This window comes from Ranitomeya variabilis, chromosome 2 (assembly GCF_051348905.1).
Source record: "Ranitomeya variabilis isolate aRanVar5 chromosome 2, aRanVar5.hap1, whole genome shotgun sequence".
NCBI lineage: Eukaryota > Metazoa > Chordata > Amphibia > Anura > Dendrobatidae > Ranitomeya > Ranitomeya variabilis.
The window spans coordinates 1,085,573,980-1,085,598,112 of NC_135233.1; the positions used below are offsets into that span (position 1 = coordinate 1,085,573,980).

At 40.3% G+C, this 24,133-nt stretch overlaps 1 protein-coding gene across 1 annotated transcript in view; it reads right to left on the bottom strand.

Moving 5' to 3' along the window:
- PKHD1 (PKHD1 ciliary IPT domain containing fibrocystin/polyductin) overlaps positions 1-24,133 on the bottom strand; it is a 785,044-nt gene that overhangs the window by 692,361 nt on the left and 68,550 nt on the right. Inside the window, exons 20-25 of the mRNA XM_077281797.1 lie at positions 18,826-18,995; positions 18,418-18,556; positions 18,179-18,333; positions 15,876-16,060; positions 14,019-14,141; positions 12,717-12,822 (exon numbers count right to left, since the gene is read on the bottom strand). Coding sequence (XP_077137912.1) covers positions 12,717-12,822; positions 14,019-14,141; positions 15,876-16,060; positions 18,179-18,333; positions 18,418-18,556; positions 18,826-18,995 — 878 coding nt within the window. The remainder of the gene's footprint in view (positions 1-12,716; positions 12,823-14,018; positions 14,142-15,875; positions 16,061-18,178; positions 18,334-18,417; positions 18,557-18,825; positions 18,996-24,133) is intronic.

Consider the following 24,133-nt stretch of genomic DNA (forward strand, 5'->3'; position numbering starts at 1 on the left):
ATGGAAGAGGGGGAAAAAATGTATCCCAAGAAGGAAATCTTTTGAACCCCAAAAACACACTTAGAACCCTTCACACACAAGGAATTAGACCGCAAAACCTGAAAAACCCTCCTGACCTGCTGGACATGAGAGTCCCAGTCATCCGAAAAAATCAGAATATCATCCAGATACACAATCATAAATTTGTCCAAATAATCGCGGAAAATGTCATGCATAAAGGACTGGAAGACTGAAGGGGCATTTGAAAGACCAAAAGGCATCACCAAATACTCAAAGTGGCCCTCGGGCGTATTAAATGCGGTTTTCCACTCATCCCCCTGCTTGATTCGCACCAAATTATACGCCCCACGGAGATCAATCTTAGAGAACCACTTGGCCCCCTTTATACGAGCAAACAAATCAGTAAGCAGTGGTAACGGATATTGATATTTAACCGTGATTTTATTCAAAAGTCGATAATCAATACACGGCCTCAAAGAGCTGTCTTTCTTAGACACAAAGAAAAAACCGGCTCCTAAGGGAGATGACGAAGGACGAATATGTCCCTTTTCCAAGGACTCCTTTATATATTCTCGCATAGCCGCGTGTTCAGGCACAGACAGATTAAATAAACGACCCTTAGGGTATTTACTACCCGGGATCAAGTCTATGGCACAATCGCACTCCCGGTGCGGAGGTAGTGAACCAACCTTGGGTTCTTCAAAAACGTCACGAAAGTCAGACAAGAATTCAGGAATCTCAGAGGGAATAGATGATGAAATGGAAACCAAAGGTACGTCCCCATGAGTTCCTTTACATCCCCAGCTTAACACAGACATAGCTCTCCAGTCGAGGACTGGGTTATGAGATTGCAGCCATGGCAATCCCAGCACCAAAACATCATGTAGATTATACAGCACCAGAAAGCGAATAACCTCCTGGTGATCCGGATTAACACGCATAGTCACTTGTGTCCAGTATTGTGGTTTATTACTAGCCAATGGGGTGGAGTCAATCCCTTTCAGAGGTATCGGAGCCTCCAATGGCTCCAAATCATACCCACAGCGTTTGGCAAAGGACCAATCCATAAGACTCAAAGCAGCGCCAGAGTCGACATAGGCGTCCGCGGTAATAGATGACAAAGAACAAATCAGGGTCACAGATAGAATAAACTTAGACTGTAAAGTGCTAATTGAAACAGACTTGTCAGGCTTCTTAGTACGCTTAAAGCATGCTGATATAACATGAGTTGAATCACCACAATAGAAGCACAACCCATTTTTTCGTCTAAAATTCTGCCGCTCGCTTCTGGACAGAATTCTATCACATTGCATATTTTCTGGCGTTTTCTCAGTAGACACCGCCAAATGGTGCACAGGTTTGCGCTCCCGCAGACGCCTATCGATCTGAATAGCCATCGTCATGGACTCATTCAGACTCGCAGGCACAGGGAACCCCACCATAACATCCTTAATGGCATCAGAGAGACCTTCTCTGAAAATCGCCGCCAGGGCGCACTCATTCCACTGAGTAAGCACAGACCATTTGCGGAATTTTTGGCAGTATATTTCAGCTTCATCTTGCCCCTGAGACAAGGACATCAAGGCCTTTTCCGCCTGAAGCTCTAAATGAGGTTCCTCATAAAGCAACCCCAAGGCCAGAAAAAACGCATCCACATTGAGCAACGCAGGATCCCCTGGTGCCAATGCAAAAGCCCAGTCTTGAGGGTCGCCCCGGAGCAAGGAAATTACAATCCTGACCTGCTGTGCAGGGTCTCCGGCAGAGCGAGACTTCAGGGACAAAAACAATTTGCAATTATTTTTAAAATTTTGAAAGTGAGATCTATTCCCCGAGAAGAATTCAGGCAAAGGAATTCTAGGCTCAGACATAGGTGCATGAACAACAAAATCTTGCAAATTTTGTACCTTTGTGGCGAGATTATTCAAACCTGTAGCTACACTCTGAAGATCCATTTGAAACAGGTGAACACAGAGCCATTCAAGGATAAGAAGGAGAGAGAGAGAGGAAGGCTGCAATATAGGCAGACTGCAAGTGATTCAATTGAAAGCACACTCAGAACTGAAGGAAAAAAAAAAAAAAAAAAAAATTTTCAGCAGACTTCTTTTTTCTCTCCTTTCTCTGCCAATTAATTTAACCCTTTGTGGGCCGGTCAAACTGTTATGGTTCTCAATGGCGAGAGAACATAGCCCAGCATATATGAGAACTAGCTCTTGGAAGATGGAAACTATACTGACCATGAACTAAACCTGCCGCACAACTAGAAGTGGCCGGGTAGCATGCCTACGTTTTTTTATCCCTAGATGCCCAGCGCCAGCCGGAGAACTACCTAATCCTAGCAGAGGAAAAGACAGTCCTGGCTCACCTCTAGAGAAATTTTCCCAAAAGGCAGACAGAGGCCCCCACATATATTGGTGGTGATTTTAGATGAAATGACAAACGTAGTATGAAAATAGGTTTAGCAAAAATCGAGGTCCGCTTACTAGATAGCAAGAAGACAGAAAGGGCACTTTCATGGTCAGCAGAAAACCCTATCAAAACACCATCCAGAAATTACTTTAAGACTCTAGCATTAACTCATAACACCAGAGTGGCAATTTCCGCTCACAAGAGCTTTCCAGACACAGTAACGAAACAGCAGCTGTGAACAGGAACAAAATGCAAAAACACACAAGGACAAAAGTCCAACTTAGCTGGGAGTTGTCTAGTAGCAGGAACATGCACAGAAAGGCTTCTGATTACATTGTTGACCGGCATGAAACTGACAGAGGAGCAAGGTTATATAGCGACTCCCAATTCCTGATAGGAGCAGGTGAACAGAGGGGATGATGCACACAAGTACAATTCCACAAGTGGCCACCGGGGGAGCCCAGAATCCAATTTCACAACAATTATAGTAGTTATATTCTTGTACATAGGGGCAGTATTATAGTAGTTATATTCTTCAACATAGGAGCAGTATTATAGTAGTTATATTCTTGTACATAGGGGCAGTATTATAGTAGTTATATTCCTGTACATAGGAGCAGTATTATAGTAGTTATATTCTTGTACATGGGAGCAGTATTACAGTAGTTATATTCTTGTACATAGGGGCAGTATTATAGTAGTTATATTCTTGTACATAGGAGCAGTATTATAGTAGTTATATTCTTGTACATAGGAGCAGTATTATAGTAGTTATATTCTTGTATATAGGGGCAGTATTATAGTAGTTACAGTTAGGTCCATATATATTTGGACAGAGACAACATTTTTATAATTTTGGTTATAGACATTACCACAATGAATTTTAAACAAAACAATTCAGATGCAGTTGAAGTTCAGACTTTCAGCTTTCATTTGAGGGTATCCACATTAAAGTTGGATGAAGGGTTTAGGAGTTTCAGCTCCTTAACATGTGCCACCCTGTTTTTAAAGGGACCAAAAGTAATTGGACAATTGACTCCAAGGCTATTTCATGGACAGGTGTGGGCAATCCCTTCGTTATGTCATTCTCAATTAAGCAGATAAAAGGCCTGGAGTTGATGTGAGGTGTGGTGCTTGCATTTGGAAGATTTTGCTGTGAAGTAAACATGCGGTAAAGGAGCTCTCCATGCAGGTGAAACAAGCCATCCTTAAGCTGCGAAAACAGAAAAAACCCATCCGAGAAATTGCTACAATATTAGGAGTGGCAAAATCTACAGTTTTGTACATCCTGACAAAGAAAGAAAGCACTGGTGAACTCATTAATGCAAAAAGACCTGGGCGCCCACGGAAGACAACAGTGGTGGATGATCGCAGAATAATCTCCATGGTGAAGAGAAACCCTTCACAACAGCCAACCAAGTGAGCAACACTCTCCAGGAGGTCGGCGTATCAATATCCAAATTTACCATAAAGAGAAGACTGCATGAAAGTAACTACAGAGGGTTCACTGCACGGTGCAGCCACTCATAAGCATCAAGAAGAAAAAGGCTAAAAAACATCTAAAAAAGCCGGCACAGTTCTGGAAGAACATTCTGTGGACAGATGAAACCAAGATCAACCTCTACCAGAATGATGGAAAGAGAAAAGTATGGCGAAGGCGTGGTACAGCTCATGATCCAAAGCATACCACATCATCTGTAAAACACGGCGGAGGCAGTGTGATGGCTTGGGCATGCATGGCTGCCAGTGGCACTGGGTCACTAGTGTTTATTGATGATGTGACACAGGACAGAAGCAGCCAAATGAATTCTGAGGTCTTCAGAGCCGCCATACTGTGTGCTCAGATCCAGCCAAATGCAGCAAACTGATTGGTCGTCGTTTCATACTACAGATGGACAATGACCCAAAATATAAAGCCAAAGCAACCCAGGAGTTTACTAAAGCAAAGAAGTGGAATATTCTTGAATGGCCAAGTCAGTCACCTGATCTCAGCCCAACTGAGCAGCATTTCACTTGTTAAAGACTAAACTTCAGACAGAAAGGCCCACAAACAAACAGCAACTGAAAACCACCGCAGTGAAGGCCTGGCAGAGCATCAAAAAGGAGGAAACACAGCGTCTGGTGATGTCCATGAGTTCAAGACTTCAGGCAGTCATTGCCAACAAAGGGTTTTCAACCAAGTACTAAAAATGAACATTTTATTTACAATTATTTAATCTGTCCAATTACTTTTGGTCCCTTTAAAAACAGGGTGGCACATGTTAAGGAGCTGAAACTCCTAAACCCTTCATCCAATTTTTATGTGGATACCCTCAAATGAAAGCTGAAAGTCTGAACTTCAACTGCATCTGAATTTTTTTGTTTAAAATTCATTGTGGTAATGTCTATAACCAAAATTAGAAAAATGTTGTCTCTGTCCAAATATATATAGACTTAACTGTATATTCTTGTACATAGAGGCATGACTTTTGGATATGGGATGGACCCCACTCCTTCTTAAAACCACCATAACTACTGTAAACCTAGGTACTAAAATAAATACATAAAACACATTATTTTGGTTGTCAAAATGGCCACAGCTTTTATTCAAATCACAGGATTAAATAATCACAGTAGGAGTCAGGTGGAGTGCTAGTACATTGGGATTCACAAGTACTGCGATATCCCCAGCTGTCTGACATACAGCACCAGGACAGACAGCCATAAAGGGGCGGCACGCACTGGCTTGCCATTCAAGCAGAGCCAGTAAACTTTCAGGGCACCAATGACCCTATTATCCTCACTCCTGTGCTTAACCACTGTGCCCGCCCCTGATTGATGTTACCATTACAACGTCCTTGAGGCTGGCCACCAAAGCCGAGCCTGCTCACCACCATGAGGTTTTACATCCTCTATTAGTTAAAATGAGTCCACCTTAACTTGTCTGCAACTTCCACCTGACTCCTAAACCGCAAAGCCGTGACGGGTTATAAATTCTAAGTCTCATTTGACACTTTTTTTTTTTTAATAATTAAATCATTTTTGTAAACTTAAAAACTAAAAGTCCCTGCAAAAGCATTAATGGGACTAAACTTGGCAAACCCCCGACTCACAAAGAGTCATCCTACAGCACTCAGGAGAGGAAAAACCCCCTGTGGAGGAAACCTCCAGGGAACCATGGCTGAAGGATTGCCCTTCCCTTGGGCTTAGAAGGTTACCGCAAATAATAACTCCTTATAGCCAATATACAATTGAACATGGTACAAGATAAACAATGACAAATTCAAAAATACAATAAAACATTTAGCATTATACAAGCAATAATTAAAAAGTTTAAGGACAAAGATTATAAACAGGGCGGGAGGGTGGGTAATGTTTCCTCCTGTCCATCCTGTCAGAGAAAGAGGGAGAGCCAGAGTTGCCTCCCCTATATAAGCCCCACCCTCCTCACAGTAATACACCAAGCACAAACATCTAAACTTCCTCTTAAAGCAACAACACTCTTGTTTAAAATCTACACCGCAATACAAACAAAAGCTGCAGGAGTTCTCGGTCCACCCATCCCCAAGTCATGTCCACCTCCGTCTAGTCTCCGGTGGTTTCTGTATTATAGTAGTTATATTCTTGTACAGTCATGGCCAAAAGTTTTGAGAATGACCCTAAAATTATATTTTCACATGATCTGCTGCCCTCTGGTTTTTATTAGTGTTTGTCTGATGTTTATATCACATACAGAAATATAATTGCAATCATATTATGAGTACCAATAGGTTATATTGACTCTTAGAATGAGTTAATGCAGCAAGTCAATATTTGCAGTGTTGACCCTTCTTCTTCAAGACCTCTGCAATTCTCCCTGGCATGCTCTCAATCAACTTCTGGACCAAATCCTGACTGATAGCAGTCCATTCTTGCATAATCCATGCTTGCATTTTGCCAGAATTTGTTGGTTTTTGTTTGTCCACCCGTCTCTTGGTGATTGACCACACGTTCTCAGTGGGATTAAGATCTGGGGAGTTTCCAGGCCATGGACCCAAAATCTCTATGTTTTGTTCCATGAGCCATTTAGTTATCACCTTTGCTTTATGGCAAGGCTCCATCATGCTGGAAAAGGCATTGTTGGGCGCCAAACTGCTCTTGGATGGTTGGGAGAAGTTGCTCTTGGAGGACATTCTGGTCCCATTCTTTATTCATGGCTGTGTTTTTAGGCGAGACTGTGAGTGAGCCGATTCCCCACACATGAATGGTTTCAGGATGCTTTACAGTTGGCATGAGACAAGACTGGTGGTAGCGCTCACCTCTTCTTCTCCGAATAAGCTGTTTTCCAGATGTCCCAAACAATCGAAAAGGGGATTCATCAGAGAAAATGACTTTGCCCCAGTCCTCAGCAGTCCACTCCCTGTACCTTTTCCAGAATATCAGTCGGTCCCTGATGTTTTTTCTGGAGAAGTGGCTTCTTTGCTGCCCTCCTTGAAACCAGGCCTTGCTCAAAGTGTCTCCGCCTCACAGTGCGTGCAGAAGCACTCACACCAGCCTGCTGCCATTCCTGAGCAAGCTCGGCACTGCTGGGAGTCCGATCCCACAGCTGAAACAGTTTTAAGATACGGTCCTGGCGCTTGCTGGTCTTTCTTGGGCGCCCTGGAGCCTTTTTGACAACAATGGAAGCTCTCTCCTTGAAGTTCTTGATGGTGCGATAGATTGTTGACTGAGGTGCAATCTTTGTAGCTGCGATACTCTTCCCTGTTAGGCCATTTTTGTGCAGTGCAATGATGGCTGCACGTGTTTCTTTAGAGATAACCATGGTTAACTGAAGAAACAATGATACCAAGCACCAGCCTCCTTTTAAAGTGTCCAGTGATGTCATTCTTACTTAATCATGACTGATTGATCACCAGCCCTGTCCTCATCAACACCCACACCTGTGTTAATGGATCAATCACTAAAACGATGTTAGCTGCTGGCAGGACTGCAATGATGTGGAAATGTGTTTTGGGGGTTAAAGTTCATTTTCTGGGCAAATATTGACTTTGCAAGTACAGTAATTGCTGTTACGCTGATCACTCTGACATTCAGGAGTATATGCAAATTGCCATTAGAAAAAATGAAGCAGTAGACTTTGGAAAAATTCATATTTGTCTCATTCTCAAAATTTTTGTCCATGACTGTATATAGGGGCAGTATTATAGTAGTTATATTCTTGTATATAGGGGCAGTATTATAGTAGTTATATTCTTGTACATAGGGGCAGTATTATAGTAGTTATATTCTTGTACATAGGGGCAGTATTATAGTAGTTATATTCTTGTACATAGGGGGCAGTATTATAGTAATTATATTCTTGTACATAGGAGCAGTATTATAGTAGTTATATTCTTGTTCATAGAGGGCAGTATTATAGCAGTTATATTCTTGTACATAGGAGCAGTATTATAGTAGTTATATTCTTGTACATAGGGGGCAGTATTATAGTAGTTATATTCTTGTACATAGGAGCAGTATTACAGTAGTTATATTCCTGTTCATAGAGGGCAGTATTATAGTAGTTATATTCTTGTACATAGGGGGCAGTATTATAGTAGTTATATTCTTGTATATAGGGGCAGTATTATAGTAGTTATATTCTTGTACATAGAGGGCAGTATTATAGTAGTTATATTCTTGTACATAGAGGGCAGTATTATAGTAGTTATATTCTTGTACATAGGGGGCAGTATTATAGTAGTTATATTCTTGTACATAGGAGCAGTATTATAGTAGTTATATTCTTGTACATAGGAGCAGTATTATAGTAGTTATATGCTTGTACATAGGGGCAGTATTATAGTAGTTATATTCTTGTACATAGGGAGCAGTATTATAGTAGTTATATTCTTGTACATAGAGGCAGTATTATAGTAGTTATATTCCTGTTCATAGAGGGCAGTATTATAGTAGTTATATTCTTGTACATAGGAGCAGTATTATAGTAGTTATATTCTTGTACATAGGGCAGTATTATAGTAGTTATATTCTTGTACATAGGAGCAGTATTATAGTAGTTATATTCTTGTACATAGGGCAGTATTATAGTAGTTATATTATTGTACATAGGGGCAGTATTATAGTAGTTATATTCTTGTATATAGGGGCAGTATTATAGTAGTTATATTCTTGTACATAGGAGCAGTATTATAGTAGTTATATTCTTGTACATAGGAGCAGTATTATAGTAGTTATATTCTTGTACATAGGGCAGTATTATAGTAGTTATATTATTGTACATAGGGGCAGTATTATAGTAGTTATATTCTTGTATATAGGGGCAGTATTATAGTAGTTATATTCTTGTACATAGGAGCAGTATTATAGTAGTTATATTCTTGTACATAGGAGCAGTATTATAGTAGTTATATGCTTGTACATAGGGGCAGTATTATAGTAGTTATATTCTTGTACATAGAGGCAGTATTATAGTAGTTATATTCCTGTTCATAGAGGGCAGTATTATAGTAGTTATATTCTTGTACATAGGAGCAGTATTATAGTAGTTATATTCTTGTACATAGGGCAGTATTATAGTAGTTATATTATTGTACATAGGGGCAGTATTATAGTAGTTATATTCTTGTATATAGGGGCAGTATTATAGTAGTTATATTCTTGTACATAGGACCCCCTGACGAAGGAAAGAGTCCGAAACGCGCGATGGGGTGCGGCAACACAGGACGTGGCCATTTAAAGGTATATACCAGCATATCATTTATAGTCCCCTCCGATTTTGCACAAAATTCTGGTTGTATTACGGAATTGGTTGGTTTGTAAGCCTCAGCACATTGCACTTTTTTATGCTGTTTTGGCACATATAGGTTGAGCACTACTGCACTTTCAGCAAATTGCTTTTGAGTGCGGTCCTAGCACATTGCACGGTGCTTTATTATATATTTTTGTGTGATATATAGATCCTTAGCACTTTTTTGCACTTTATATATATAAAAAATATTTTTTACACTGGTTTTTATATATGTGCAGTGAGGATAAGGGACTTTCTATGTAAATTGGCCGGCATATTATATGCATTTATTATTCGTCCTGTGTTTGGTTACAGTTATTGATTTTAAATGATATAATTTTAATGATATTAATTACTATATATTGTTGCTGCTATGTATATTGAATAAAGTATATTCTAAATATATTTCCTTGTTATGGTACTCTCTGGTGATCTATAGGAAGGTGTTTGGGTTTTTGTTTCCACTAGGTGGCGGTTGTCACCAATTTACACAGCATACCAAAAATTGGTGATTTCTTAACATTTAGAAAAAAATATATATATCAGCATATTCTGTGTATTTGTGGTATTGCTGTGATCTAATTTTGTACATAGGGGCAGTATTATAGTAGTTATATTCCTGTACATAGGGGGCAGTATTATAGTAGTTATATTCTTGTACATAGGAGGAGTATTATAGTAGTTATATTCCTGTACATAGGAGCAGTATTATAGTAGTTATATTCTTGTACATAGGAGCAGTATTATAGTAGTTATATTCTTGTATATAGGAGCAGTATTATAGTAGTTACATTCTTGTACATAGGAGCAGTATTATAGTAGTTATATTCTTGTACATAGGAGCAGTATTATAGTAGATATATTCTTGTACATAGGAGCAGTATTATAGTAGTTATATTCTTGTACATAGGAGCAGTATTATAGTAGTTATATTCTTGTACATAGGAGGCAGTATTATAGTAGTTATATTCTTGTACATAGGAGCAGTATTATAGTAGTTATATTCTTGTACATAGGAGCAGTATTATAGTAGTTATAGTCTTGTATATAGGGGCAGTATTATAGTAGTTATATTCTTGTACATAGGGGCAGTATTATAGCAGTTATATTCCTGTACATAGGAGCAGTATTATAGTAGTTATATTCTTGTACATAGGGGCAGTATTATAGTAGTTATATTCTTGTATATAGGGGCAGTATTATAGTAGTTATATTCTTGTACATAGGGGAGGTATTATAGTAGATATATTCTTGTACATAGGAGCAGTATTATAGTAGTTATATTCTTGTACATAGGAGCAGTATTATAGTAGTTATATTCTTGTACATAGGGGCAGTATTATAGTAGTTATATTCTTGTACATAGGAGCAGTATTATAGTAGTTATATTCTTGTACATAGGAGCAGTATTATAGTAGTTATATTCTTGTACATAGGGGCAGTATTATAGTAGTTATATTCTTGTACATAGGGGCAGTATTATAGAAGTTATATTCTTGTACATAGGAGCAGTATTATAGAAGTTATATTCTTGTACATAGGAGTAGTATTATAGAAGTTATATTCTTGTACATAGGAGCAGTATTATAGCAGTTATATTCTTGTACATAGGAGTAGTATTATAGTAGTTATATTCATGTACATAGGAGTAGTATTATAGTAGTTATATTCTTGTACATAGGGGCAGTATTATAGTAGTTATATTCTTGTACATAGGGGCAGTATTATAGTAGTTATATTCTTGTATATAGGGGCAGTATTATAGTAGTTATATTCTTGTACATAGGGGCAGTATTATAGTAGTTATATTCTTGTACATAGGAGGCAGTATTATAGTAGTTATATTCTTGTACATAGGAGCAGTATTATAGTAGTTATATTCATGTACATAGGGGGCAGTATTGTAGTAGTTATATTCTTGTATATAGGAGCAGTATTATAGTAGTTATATTCTTGTACATAGGGGCAGTATTATAGTAGTTATACTCTGTACATAGGGGCAGTATTATAGTAGTTATATTCCTGTACATAGAGGGCAGTATTATAGTAGTTATATTCTTGTACATAGGAGCAGTATTATAGTAGTTATACTCTGTACATAGGGGCAGTATTATAGTAGTTATATTCTTGTATATAGGGGCAGTATTATAGTAGTTATATTCTTGTACATAGGAGCAGTATTATAGTAGTTATATTCTTGTACATAGGGGCAGTATTATAGTAGTTATATTCTTGTAGAAAGGGGCAGTATTATAGTAGTTGTATTCTTGTACATAGGGGCAGTATTATAGTAGTTATATTCTTGTACATAGGAGCAGTATTATAGTACCGTATTTTCCGGCGTATAAGACGACTGGGCGTATAAGACGACCCCCCAACTTTACCAGTTAAAATATAAAATCTTCTTAAAAGTCGGGGGTCTTCTTATACACCCTATGTCGTCTTATAGGGCCGGTGAATATGTGCCTTTTGGGGGGGGGAGGGAGTGATCCTGATGACGAGGGGGCGTCTCACAGGAAAGTGAGTATCCCCCATTACCTTATCGTAGCGGTGCAGCGTGGGGGTCTCAGTGCTGGGAGTGGCGGCGGCGGCTGCTGTGCTCTGGTGCGGCGGCTGCTGTGCTCTGGTGCGGCGGCTCCTCTTCTGTGTGGGGCCTCTGTGCTGTGGGGTGGCGGTGGCGGCGGCATATCTTTATCCAGTTGGGGCTCCTCCGGCATCTCCTTAGCCCTGGAGGCACCGCCGCAACTCCATCGGTGCAATGCAGCGGCCATTTTCCCGGAGGCAGCTCAATAGGTGCGATGCGGTGGCCTCCGGGAAAATGGCCGCTGCTCAGATTCAGATCTCGTCCCGAAATCTCGGGACACGAGATCTGAATCTGAGCAGCGGCCATTTTCCCGGAGGCCACCACATTGCACCGATGGAGTTGCGGCGGGGCCTCCAGGGCTAAGGAGATGCCGGAGGAGCCCCAACTGGATAAAGATACGCCGCTGCCGCCGCCACCCCACAGCACAGAGGCCCCACACAGAAGAGGACCCGCCGCACCAGAACACAGCCGCTCCCAGCACTGACACCCCCACGCTGCACCGCTAGGATAAGGTAATGGGGATTACTCACTTTCCTGTGAGACGCCCCCTCGTCATCAGGATCACTCCCCCTCCCCACCCACCATATACACCGGCGTACAAGACGATTCCCGGCGTATAAGACGACCCCCGACTTTTAAGAAGATTTTCGGGGGTTAAAAAGTAGTCTTATACGCCGGAAAATACGGTAGTTATATTCTTGTACATAGGGGCAGTATTACAGTAGTTATATTCTTGTAGAAAGGGGCAGTATTATAGTAGTTGTATTCTTGTACATAGGGGCAGTATTATAGTAGTTATATTCTTGTACATAGGAGCAGTATTATAGTAGTTATATTCTTGTATATAGGGGGCAGCATTATTGTAATTATAGTCTTATACATAGGGGCAGTATTATCGTAGTTATATTTGTAAAAATGTGCAGTGATATATTTATGTGCATAAATGAGGGAACAAGGGAAGATTTGTATTAGGGATACCTGCAGTATATTGAATGTCCGTCACTACAGGAGTTGCAGTCAGAAGATGTTGGAAAGAACAAGATCCTGAACATTGAGCTGGGACATCATTCACATTAACAATGACCTGTGGAGAGAAGATATTGCAAACATGAAAAAAGTTAAAGCCAGCGGCAGGAACACAGTTTACCAATGAAGGTATACTTCGCAACTGCACCACAATGCGGAATGCTGGAACGTAAGTTCCATATACTGTAGTCATTAAGCAATACAAAATAGATGGACATACGAGCAATCCTATAGACATTATTTATATATATATATATGTATATATATATATATATATATATATATATATATATATATACACTCACCGGCCACTTTATTAGGTACACCATGCTAGTAACAGGTTGGACCCCTTTTGCCTTCAGAACTGCCTCAATTCTTCGTGGCATAGATTCAACAAGGTGCTGGAAGCATTCCTCAGAGATTTTGGTCCATATTGACATGATGGCATCACACAGTTGCCGCAGATTTGTCGGCTGCACATCCCAAAGATGCTCCATACAAGGCAGGATGGATCCATGCTTTCATGTTGTTTACGCCAAATTCTGACCCTACCATCCGAATGTCGCAGCAGAAATCGAGACTCATCAGACCAAGCAACGTTTTTCCAATCTTCTACTGTCCAATTTCGATGAGCTTGTACAAATTGTAGCCTCAGTTTCCTGTTCTTAGCTGAAAGGAGTGGTACCCGGTGTGGTCTTCTGCTGCTGTAGCCCATCTGCCTCAAAGTTCGACGCACTGTGCGTTCAGAGATGCTCTTAGGCCTACCTTGGTTGTAACGGGTGGCGATTTGAGTCACTGTTGCCTTTCTATCAGCTCGAACCAGTCTGCCCATTCTCCTCTGACCTCTGGCATCAACAAGGCATTTCCGCCCACAGAACTGCCACTCACTGGATTTTTTTTCTTTTTCGGACCATTCTCTGTAAACCCTAGAGATGGTTGTGCGTGAAAATCCCAGTAGATCAGCAGTTTCTGAAATACTCAGACCAGCCCTTCTGGCACCAACAACCATGCCACGTTCAAAGGCACTCAAATCACCTTTCTTCCCCATACTGATGCTCGGTTTGAACTGCAGGAGATTGTCTTGACCATGTCTACATGCCTAAATGCACTGAGTTGCCGCCATGTGATTGGCTGATTAGAAATTAAGTGTTAACAAGAAGTTGGACAGGTGTACCTAATAAAGTGGCCAGTGAGTGTATATATATGTATAGTGTAAAATTAATAAGCATAATGGGATTGCATGGTGTAGTTGACCTGAGGTTGTGGATTTGAAGAGGCAAGCATGTCCCCAAAAATCGGCCATATAAACACACCCCCATCGTAGACAACTCTTGTTATAATAGATGGTTCCAGGCCTGTTAGATTCTCAGCAAAAACCTGTGAAAAAGGAAGAAGAAAGTATGTTTATTGTCTTACACCAATAATAGAAATAAGATCATAAATTCGCATTTACGACATTTTTAATAGATGACCATCAAGAACCGTGATTAATGGTAACAGCATTGTGGACTTTGCTCCATGCTCATTAGCTCCGGCATAATGATCTCCAGGACTGATGGTTAATTGCTGACAGCCCTTGGTATGATAATGTTGCACTGTGCACATGCACGAAACAAGTCATAGATAATAAAAACAAAGGTATGAACTGAAAATGGTAATTAAATAAATTAAAACATAGTAAAAAAAAAATTGCAATGCAAAACTTATAAACACAATTTTGTTAAGTAAGGTACAGTAAACAATTAAAAATATACATAATAGGTATCACCAACAGCTCCACAATCATGGGGAAGACTGCTGACTAGTGATGAGCGAGTATACTCGTTGCTCGAATTTTCCCGAGCATGCTCGTGTGACCTCCGAGTATTTATGACTGCTCAGAGATTCAGTTTTCATCTCGGCAGCTGAATGATTTACAGCTACTAGCCTGCTTGATTACATGTGGGGCTTCCCTAGCAACCAGGTATCCCCCACATGTACTCAGCCTGGCTAATATCTGTAAATCATTCAGCTGCCGCGATGAACACTAAATCTCCGAGCAGTCATAAATACTCGGAGGTCACACGAGCGTGCTCGGGAAAACCCAAGCAACGAGTACACTCGCTCATCACTACTGCTGACTTGACAGATGTCCAGAAGGCAGTCATTGACACACTCCTCAAGGAGAGGAAGCCACAAAAGGTCATTGCTAAAGAAGCTGGCTGTTCACAGAGTGCTGTATCCAATAATATTAATGGAAAGTGAGGTGGACATCGGTCAGGTCAGCAGTCTTCCCCATGATTGTGGAGCCTACTGAAACAGACTAAGGGACCTTTCTAAACGCTTAGGAAGCCTTTGCAGGTGTTTTATGTTAATTATTCTAATTTACTGATATAATTACTTTTAGGGATTTCATTGGCTGTAAGCTATAATCATCAACATTAAGAGAAATTAACACTTGAAATAGATCACTCTGTGTGTAATGACTCTATATAATATATGAGTTTCACTTTTTGTATTGAAGAACTGAAATAAATTAACTTTTTGATGATATTCTAATTTTGTGAGAAGCACTTGTATCTATTAAAATTAACAATAGATACCATTAAAAAAAAATCACAAATGAAGGAGGAACTTTTATTCTGCTGTGAAAATAAAATCAATATATTGTAAATACTACCATTTCATGCAAACAAAAACTGTGACATTAAAAGGCACCCCTCATCCTCCAAAAGTTAAGGCCTCAAATAGCTACACAGCCTTAAAAATATAGGAGAAGGAACTCCCAACCCCCGAAAACTAACACAAAAAACAACTATTGTTTTTTAGGGCAAAAATCAAGTCGATCTTCAAAAAAATATTAAATATTATCCCTTTTCTGCCAATTTTAAAATTAGGGTGTTTTGTACTTCTAAAGTTTGAAATTGTCATACACTCCAAAGAAGATATTTACAAACCCTCAGCGTATTTATTTCTCCCCATAACAAGCCCCCATTTTGCAGCCATAAAACTAGACACCAACAATCCATCACATGCCCCGGTCATACACATTTCATGCATACCTACTGGCAAAACTATGTACAATTAATCAGGTCATGAAAAAATATTTAGCATACGCTTGTAAAAACATACCTGAAGGAAATTCGGAAGATCTCCAGTCATATTTCTCCACGTCAATGTCCAAACGATTTTGTGACAAGTGTTAACATCTTTGCCAATGGTAAAGTCGCTGACGTCAATGTAAGGATGAGTGATGTCATCAGTGTGATGGGTAAGTAAGTCTCTGAGATCACTGGGAGAGACTTGGACTGGAATTCCTATAAAACCATAAACCATAATCTGTAGGACATCAACCAAAAACTCAACGTGACCTAGGCAGCTGGTGTATTAAAGTAATGGCTTTTCATCATGGTGGTCATCATGAGTAGCTCTACGGTTCTTTGAGTCATTGGGTACATAGAATTAATTTATTCTTCTGGGTTCAGCGGGAGACCTGTTACTTATGGTTTTTATCCTCCATCATATCTTCTACTGATATAATTAACTTGACCAGAGTCTTATAGAATTATTATGACATAATATTCTTTACCAATAAAACATTTTATTTTTATTGTTTCTCAAGAGGGAACATCCAACCATTCTACTAGATGTACCTGCCATGGCTCCAAACCATTTCAATAATTGTCATACGAAGACTCTTCTCCTTAAGGTGACATGACAACGTCATTGGAAAAAACTCTCACACTACCAAAGATGGACAGGCTGCATCCAGGTCTACACCATTTTTGGAAATCATGTCTTCCTTTCTTTTCCTACCTAACAGGAACCTGTCAATCCTACCTCTGCTTCCATATCCAATGCCTACTCTTCAAAAGTCCCCATTCTATCTTTACATTTACAAATGAAAGGATGCTAATTGGAGCCATCAGAGTTGTCAGTTTGGACAAGGGTCATTTGACCCTCTTTCAGGACTTCAGGGGGAAGCTCGAAATTTCTGGGACTTCTAGTGTTAACCCCTTAGTGACGGAGCCAAATTTTTGAAATCTGACCAGTGTCATTTTATGTGGTAATAACTCTGGAATGCTTCAACAATTCCCAGTGATTTTGAGTTTCTTTTTTCGTGACACATTATACTTTATGATAATGGTAAATTTAGGTCGATATGTTTTGTGTTTATTTATAATAAATATCAGAGATTTTAGAAAAATGTTAAAAAATTAGCAATTTTCAAACTTTGAATGATTATCCCTTTAATCCAGATGGTCATATCACAGCAAGACATTAATAAATAACATTTCTCTCATACCTGCTTTACATCAGCACCATTTATAAAATGTTATTTTATTTTGTTAGCATTTTAGGAGGTTTAAAAATGTAGCAGCAATTTTTCATTTTTTTCAAGGAAATTTACAAAATGTATTTTTTTAGGGACTCATCCATGTTTGAAGTGCCTTTAGGGGTCCCATATATTGGGAAACCCCCAAAAGTTATGCCATTTTCAAAAAGCACCCCCTGGCATATTGAAAACTGCTGTCAGGTAGTTTATTAACCCTTCAGGAGCTTTTCAGGAATTAATGCAAAGTAGCATGACAGAAATGAAAATTTGTATTTTTACCACCTAAATGCCTCTAACTTCTGAACAGATTACTAGAGCCGTCAGACTCCAAGGCTGCTGTTTGGTCTTGAATTGCCATCGCAAACATCAGGACCACACAATCATGATCTAAGGGCATCAATTGGGATAAAGAAGAAGCCCCCACACTCTGTTAACCATTTATAATGATGTAGTCACTATTGACAGCAGCATCTAAGGGGTTAAACAGATTTGGCGGTGCAAGCACTGATCATGGCTGATACAGCAAGTTGTCAGCTATAGTGGACAGCCAACAGCTGCTGGATTGTCACCTGTATGGGGAGGCTATTCTCTTATATCTCAGGTCAGTTAAAAGACGTATTGGCGGTCATTAAGGGGTTAATAACCAATTGTCCAACACCAAATAGTCCAAACCCTTTTAAGGTCAGGTCCGTACCACTTCTGTCTTTCTTAATGGATATATATAAAGCTACACCGGTTAAACCCAACACTGAGGTATGATGGTGATGTCCAGCTATATGATGTGGTATGATGGCGATGTCCAGCTACAATCTGAAGTTTTTTTCTAGTTATTACACTACTTAGCATAGTTGTGTTATAAGATCCAGATTTTAAAAAGTTGATGCTCCCTATGAGGAATTGGACAACGAAAAGAAAGAATACCCAAAAATGAGGCAGGACATCCTAAAGAGACACTATGCAGGAGAAAATGTACTACTATGCCCCCAACTGATTGGAAATTTTGGGGACCATTCAATGCCTCAGTTTAATTGGGGCAAATACATTTTGTAGCCAGTGTGTCCTGTTCACACTCTGATTATTGGGTTGTGCAAACTCTTACCTGATATGATAGTGCCAGATAAATCAACCGAAAATGTGCCGCCAATTGGTGGACTCGCTGCTTGTAACCTTGTAACTACTAGAGTTATATCTTCTCCTCCCGTTTGTAGCTTCTGTACATGGTGATTATCACCAATAGATTCAATGGAAGCCCCGCTGAAAAAACAGAAAAATCTGTATCACTACCAAAGTGTAAAAAATCAACCATGACTTTAAACAACAAATAATAATTTATTTTACCATAACTCTATAAGTGGAAGATTGATGCCACAATTGGCCACCAGGGCGGTGAGATTATAGGATGGATAACTTCCAGTAATAATTGTGTTAATGAGTTGATGACCTCCAGGCAGTGCTTGTTTAGGATCCACACGTTGAACTAAACAATCAAAATATTTATATAGGTTGACAAGAAAATAGATATATTTTAAATACATGAAAATCAACTCGATAGCAAAAGAAATCCTGTTATCTACACAAAACAAAACTCAACAAATTCAGCTTTGCTACATCTGCATATATTATTATATAATATTTTATTTATTATACAAAACATTTTAATTAGTATTTCCATTTTAATTAATAATCCTAAGTATAAGAAGATGAATATTACTAAGCTCCCTAAGGATAAGTGGATGAATCTGGTACCTGTTATATTTTTGCTTGTGATAACGATGTCATCAATAAAATACCAATGCTGCTCTTCATTTTCTGTCTGCAGCAGCATAATCTGATCCACATATATGGATGATTTTCTTTGTACTTCTTTCAAGGAATCTTGTAGGCACATCCAGAGATTAGTACACCCATAATTCCATCTGTAAAGAAGTATTATTTTTATCAAAAAGGATGGAGCAATATAAATCTAGAGGAGGAAACCCACGCAAACAAGGGCAGAACATGAAAATGCCCTGCAGATGTTGTCTTTGGTGGGATTTGAACCCAGGACCCCAGTGCTGCAAGGCCGCAGCGCTAACGACTGAGCCTATTCCCATGCAAATCATCAGCCCATGTGAACTGGAACATTGTCTATAATTGGACGAGTCTGTAGTGTGAGGAATGTATCTGTCCACATTCCTGCAACGTTTTCTACACATGGGTGGGATAGAATGTAGGGAGCGCTTACACAGTATTTACAACCATTTTGCCAATTGGTTAGTTTGCCCTGTAGCTTCTAATTGTTAACGACCTCTCTCCTACTTTGCATTTAGTTTTTCACCGTATTTGCCCTCTTGTCATTTAATTTCTGCCCTGTACCCTAAAATTATGTACTGTGCTCTGTATTGTCGCTAACCGTCTACCCTGAACTTGACAACTTTGGCGAGCCTATTTTTTAATGCATATATTTTTAGCCAAAAATCATATTTTGCAGTTGAGTTTCAGTACCAATTTTGCAACGTTCAACTTTACTTTCTTTTTGTTTTCTTCCACATTGTTTGCGCATGAATGCGCTAACTGGAAACCTGTCAGCGGAGGATTAAACTCTTTTATATATCTGTTTCTGACGTTCTTTCAAATGACTTATGATTATTTATGACCACAAAGTTTGGCTCAATTTTAAAGGAATCCAGGGTCAGAAGGAGAGATGGTGTGAATCAATTCCCAAAGCCAGGTAAAGTGACCAAATTAGCAATCTGTGGCTGCCGTGAAGTCACAGGTACGTCATGCCGTAATGATGATGTTGCACTGGGCCAGCTAACCAGGTGTAGGCGATAGAAGGCGGTTCTCAGGGTTACCAACCAATGGCTACAGACAACTGATGTGATCCCTGGACCCGGTCCGGCAAATAAAATGACTCATCTTTAGTCATAAATCAACACAGAGGAGCTAAAAAGGAGCGAATCAAATGGATCATTTTTAGAAATAAATCAACACAGAGGAGCTAAAAAGGAGCAAATCAAATTGGTAATTTTTAGTCATAAATCAACACAGAGGAGCTAAAAAGGAGCCAATCAAATTGATCATTTTAAGTCATAAATCAACACAGAGGAGCTAAAAAGGAGCCAATCAAATTGTTCATTTTAAGTCATAAATCAACAGAGGAGCTAAAAAGGAGCCAATCAAATTGTTCATTTTTAGTCATAAATCAACACAGAGGAGCTAAAAGGAGCAAATCAAATTGTTCATTTTAAGTCATAAATCAACAGAGGAGCTAAAAAGTAGCGAATCAAATTGCTCATTTTAAGTCATAATAAATCAACACAGAGGAGCTAACAAGGAGCCAATCAAATTGTTCATTTTAAGTCATAAATCAACACAGAGGAGCTAAAAAGGAGCGAATAAAATTGATCATTTTTAGTCATAAATCAACACAGAGGAGCTAAAAAGGAGCGAATCAAATTATTCATTTTTAGTTATAATCAACACAGAGGAGCTAAAAAGGAGCGAATCAAATTGTTCATTTTAAGTCATAAATCAACACAGAGGAGCTAAAAAGGAGCCAATCAAATTGTTCATTTTTAGTCACAAATCAACACAGAGGAGCAAAAAAAAGACATAAGACATAAGACATAAGAAAGATGTACAAACTCTCCCATAAGAACAGTGCAATACTGCATTAAATCCTATTATGTAATTTTTAAAAAAATGTTCCCGAAAGTGTCCATATCCTTTAATTACCAGGCTGGAAGACTAAAGTTTGCCCTCAACTGTCAATGTCCTGAGGTTACATAGAATACATAGTCCAGACCCAAAATCTTAAAAAAACAAAGGTTCATCTTCAAGTCCTCCGTGGCAGAGTGGCCTTTAGAACCTTTTCCGGACTGCAAATGCAGCGCCCCAGAGTCCTGGTCGTGCAGTATTGTCGCTCTGCCGCTAAGGGGAGTGATGGTACGTCTGATGGCACTAAAGGAGTTCACCTGACCAGGTATCACAGTCACACATTACACTTCACACTCCGGCCACCAGGGGGAGCAAAAGGTTCTATGTATTAGGCCACTTCTCACACTCTGGTAAAACTGGGGGTTGGATAGGAATTTAGAGAGAAGCTGACTGGGTTTTGCCCAGGTAACATCTAGTGAGAGAAGAGCGTTGCTTGGGAAGATCCAGGGGGGTCCCTGTCAGGGGTGGGATCCTGACAGAGGCCTAGCAAGAGACAGATCGTTACGGAGCCGTGCCTGCACTTCATTGCGGCGGTATCTTAAGAAAGGACAAGAAGCAAAGTATATTGTGGAGAAGTGAGAAACGAGATCACAGCAACAAAGGAGATAATACCAGGAGGAGTCGTGCCCTAAGATCGGCAACATCCTTCTGAGGCACGTAGCCGGTGGCCGGAACACCGAGGGAGCACTGGCTCTACGCTTTACTTCAATCACGGCAGGGCAGTTGACTTTAGGTTGGCTATCTCACCTTTTCACCTAAGCAGACAACAGAGGCAAATTGTGGGAGAGGGGCGTCTCTAGGGTCCCTATAAAATAGCTCCAGGCCTACCCCCGTCATACGGGTGCATCCTATCCAAACTGGGGAACGGAGAGAGAGAACATCAGAAACAGATACAAGAGTTGTGAGGACTATCCCGTGGTGCTCAGAAGGGAGGTTGTTATGATCCTAGTGGTAGAGGATCTCAGGAGTTTCAGCTAAGTCCGCAAACACAAAAACCAGCTCATAGGGAGGTGGTAACTTGGCTGACCGTATACCTGATCCTAGCCCACAACTAAAAGCAGCCGGGGAACGTACCTACGTTGATTCTAGACGTCTCGCACCAGCCAGAGAACTAACTAACCCTTTCAGAGAAAATAAGACCTCACTTGCCTCAAGAGAAAAGTACCCCAAAGTTATAATACAAGCCCCCAACAAATAATAACAGTGAGGTAAGAAGAAAAGACAAACGTAAGAATGAACTAGATTCAGCAAAGAGAGGCCCACTAATTAATAGCAGAAAATAGGAAGCGGACTTATACGGTCAGCAAAAACCCTACAAAAATATCCACGCTGAATATCCAAGAACCCCCTCACCGACTAACGGTGTGGGGGGAGAATATCAGCCCCCTTGAGCTTCCAGCAAAATCAGGAATCACATTTTGAACAAGCTGGACTAAAATGAGAGCAAAGCAAATAAACAAAAATAAGAAAGCAGGACTTAGCTTATCTTGCAAAAATCAGGAGACCAGGAGACAGGAGCAAACAGACATAGACTGATTACATCGATTCCAGGCAGTAGACTGAGGAACCAGGAAGTCTAAATAGGAACACCCAAGGCCTAACGAACCAGGTGAGTACCAACCTGGGGAAAGACAATCCAAGTGCCATACCGCTAGTGACCACAAGAGGGAGCCAAGAAATATAGTTCACAACAGTACCCCCCCTTTAAGGAGGGGTCACCGAACCCTCACCAAGACCACCAGGGCGATCAGGATGAGCAGCGTGAAAGGCACGAACCAAATCGGCCGCATGAACATCAGAGGCGACCACCCAGGAATTATCCTCCTGACCATAGCCCTTCCATTTGACCAGATACTGAAGCCTCCGTCTAGAGAGACGAGAATCCAAGATCTTCTCCACCACGTACTCCAACTCGCCCTCAACCAACACCAGAGCAGGAGGCTCAACAGCAGGAACCACAGACACAACGTACCGCCGTAACAAAGACCTATGGAACACATTGTGAATGGCAAACGACACCGGAAGATATCATGCATAAAGGACTGAAACACTGAAGGAGCATTAGAGAGCCCAAAAGGCATCACCAAGTACTCAAAATGACCTTCGGGCGTATTAAACGCAGTTTTCCATTCATCTCCCTGCTTAATGCGCACAAGGTTATGCGCACAAGGTTGTATGCACCACGAAGATCTATCTTGATGAACCAACTGGCACCCTTAATCCGAGCAAACAAGTCCGACAATAGTGGCAAAGGATACTGAAATTTAACCGTGATTTTATTCAGAAGCCGATACTCTATACAAGGTCTCAAAGACCCGTCTTTCTTGGCCACAAAAAAGAATCCCGCACCAAGAGGGGAAGAGGATGGACGAATATGTCCCTTCTCCAAAGATTCCTTTATATAAGAACGCATCGCGGCATGCTCAGGTACAGACAGATTAAATAATCGTCCCTTAGGAAATTTACTACCAGGAATCAAATCTATAGCGCAGTCACAGTCCCTATGAGGAGGAAGAGCACTGGACCTGGACTCACTGAATACATCCTGATAGTCCAACAAATACTCAGGAACTTCAGAAGGAGTAGAAGAAGCAATAGACACCGACGGGGAATCGCAATGAATTCCCTACAACCCCAACTTGTCACAGACATAGCCTTCCAATCCAAAACTGGATTATGGGTCTGTAACCATGGCAGACCTAAAACGACCAAATCATGCATTTTATGCAGAACAAGAAAACGAATCACCTCCCGATGTTCAGGAGTCATGCACATGGTCACTTGTGTCCAATACTGCGGTTTATTCTCCGCCAATGGCATAGCATCAATTCCTCTAAGAGGAATAGGATTTTCTAAAGGCTCCAGGACAAAACCACAGGGCTGGGCAAACGACAAGTCCATAAGACTCAGGGCAGCACCTGTATCCACAAATGCCATAACAGGGTAGGAAGACAATGAGCAAATTAAAGTCACAGACAAAATAAACTTAGGCTGCAAATTACCAATGGCGACAGGACTAACAACCTTTGTTAGGCGTTTAGAGCATGCTGAGATAACATGTGTAGAATCACCACAGTAAAAACACAACCCATTCTGACGTCTATTATTTGGCCGTTCGGCTCTAGTCTGAATTCTATCACATTGCATTAAGTCACGTGTCTGTTCAGACAACACCGCCAGAGGATTAGCGGATTTGCGCTCCCGCAAAGGCCGATCAATCTGAATGGCCAGAGCCTTAGAATCATTCAGACTTGTAGGAATGGGAAAACCCACCATCACATTCTTAATGGCTTCAGAAAGGCCATTTCTGAAATTTGCGGCCAGAGCACACTCATTCCATTGAGTAAGCACGGAC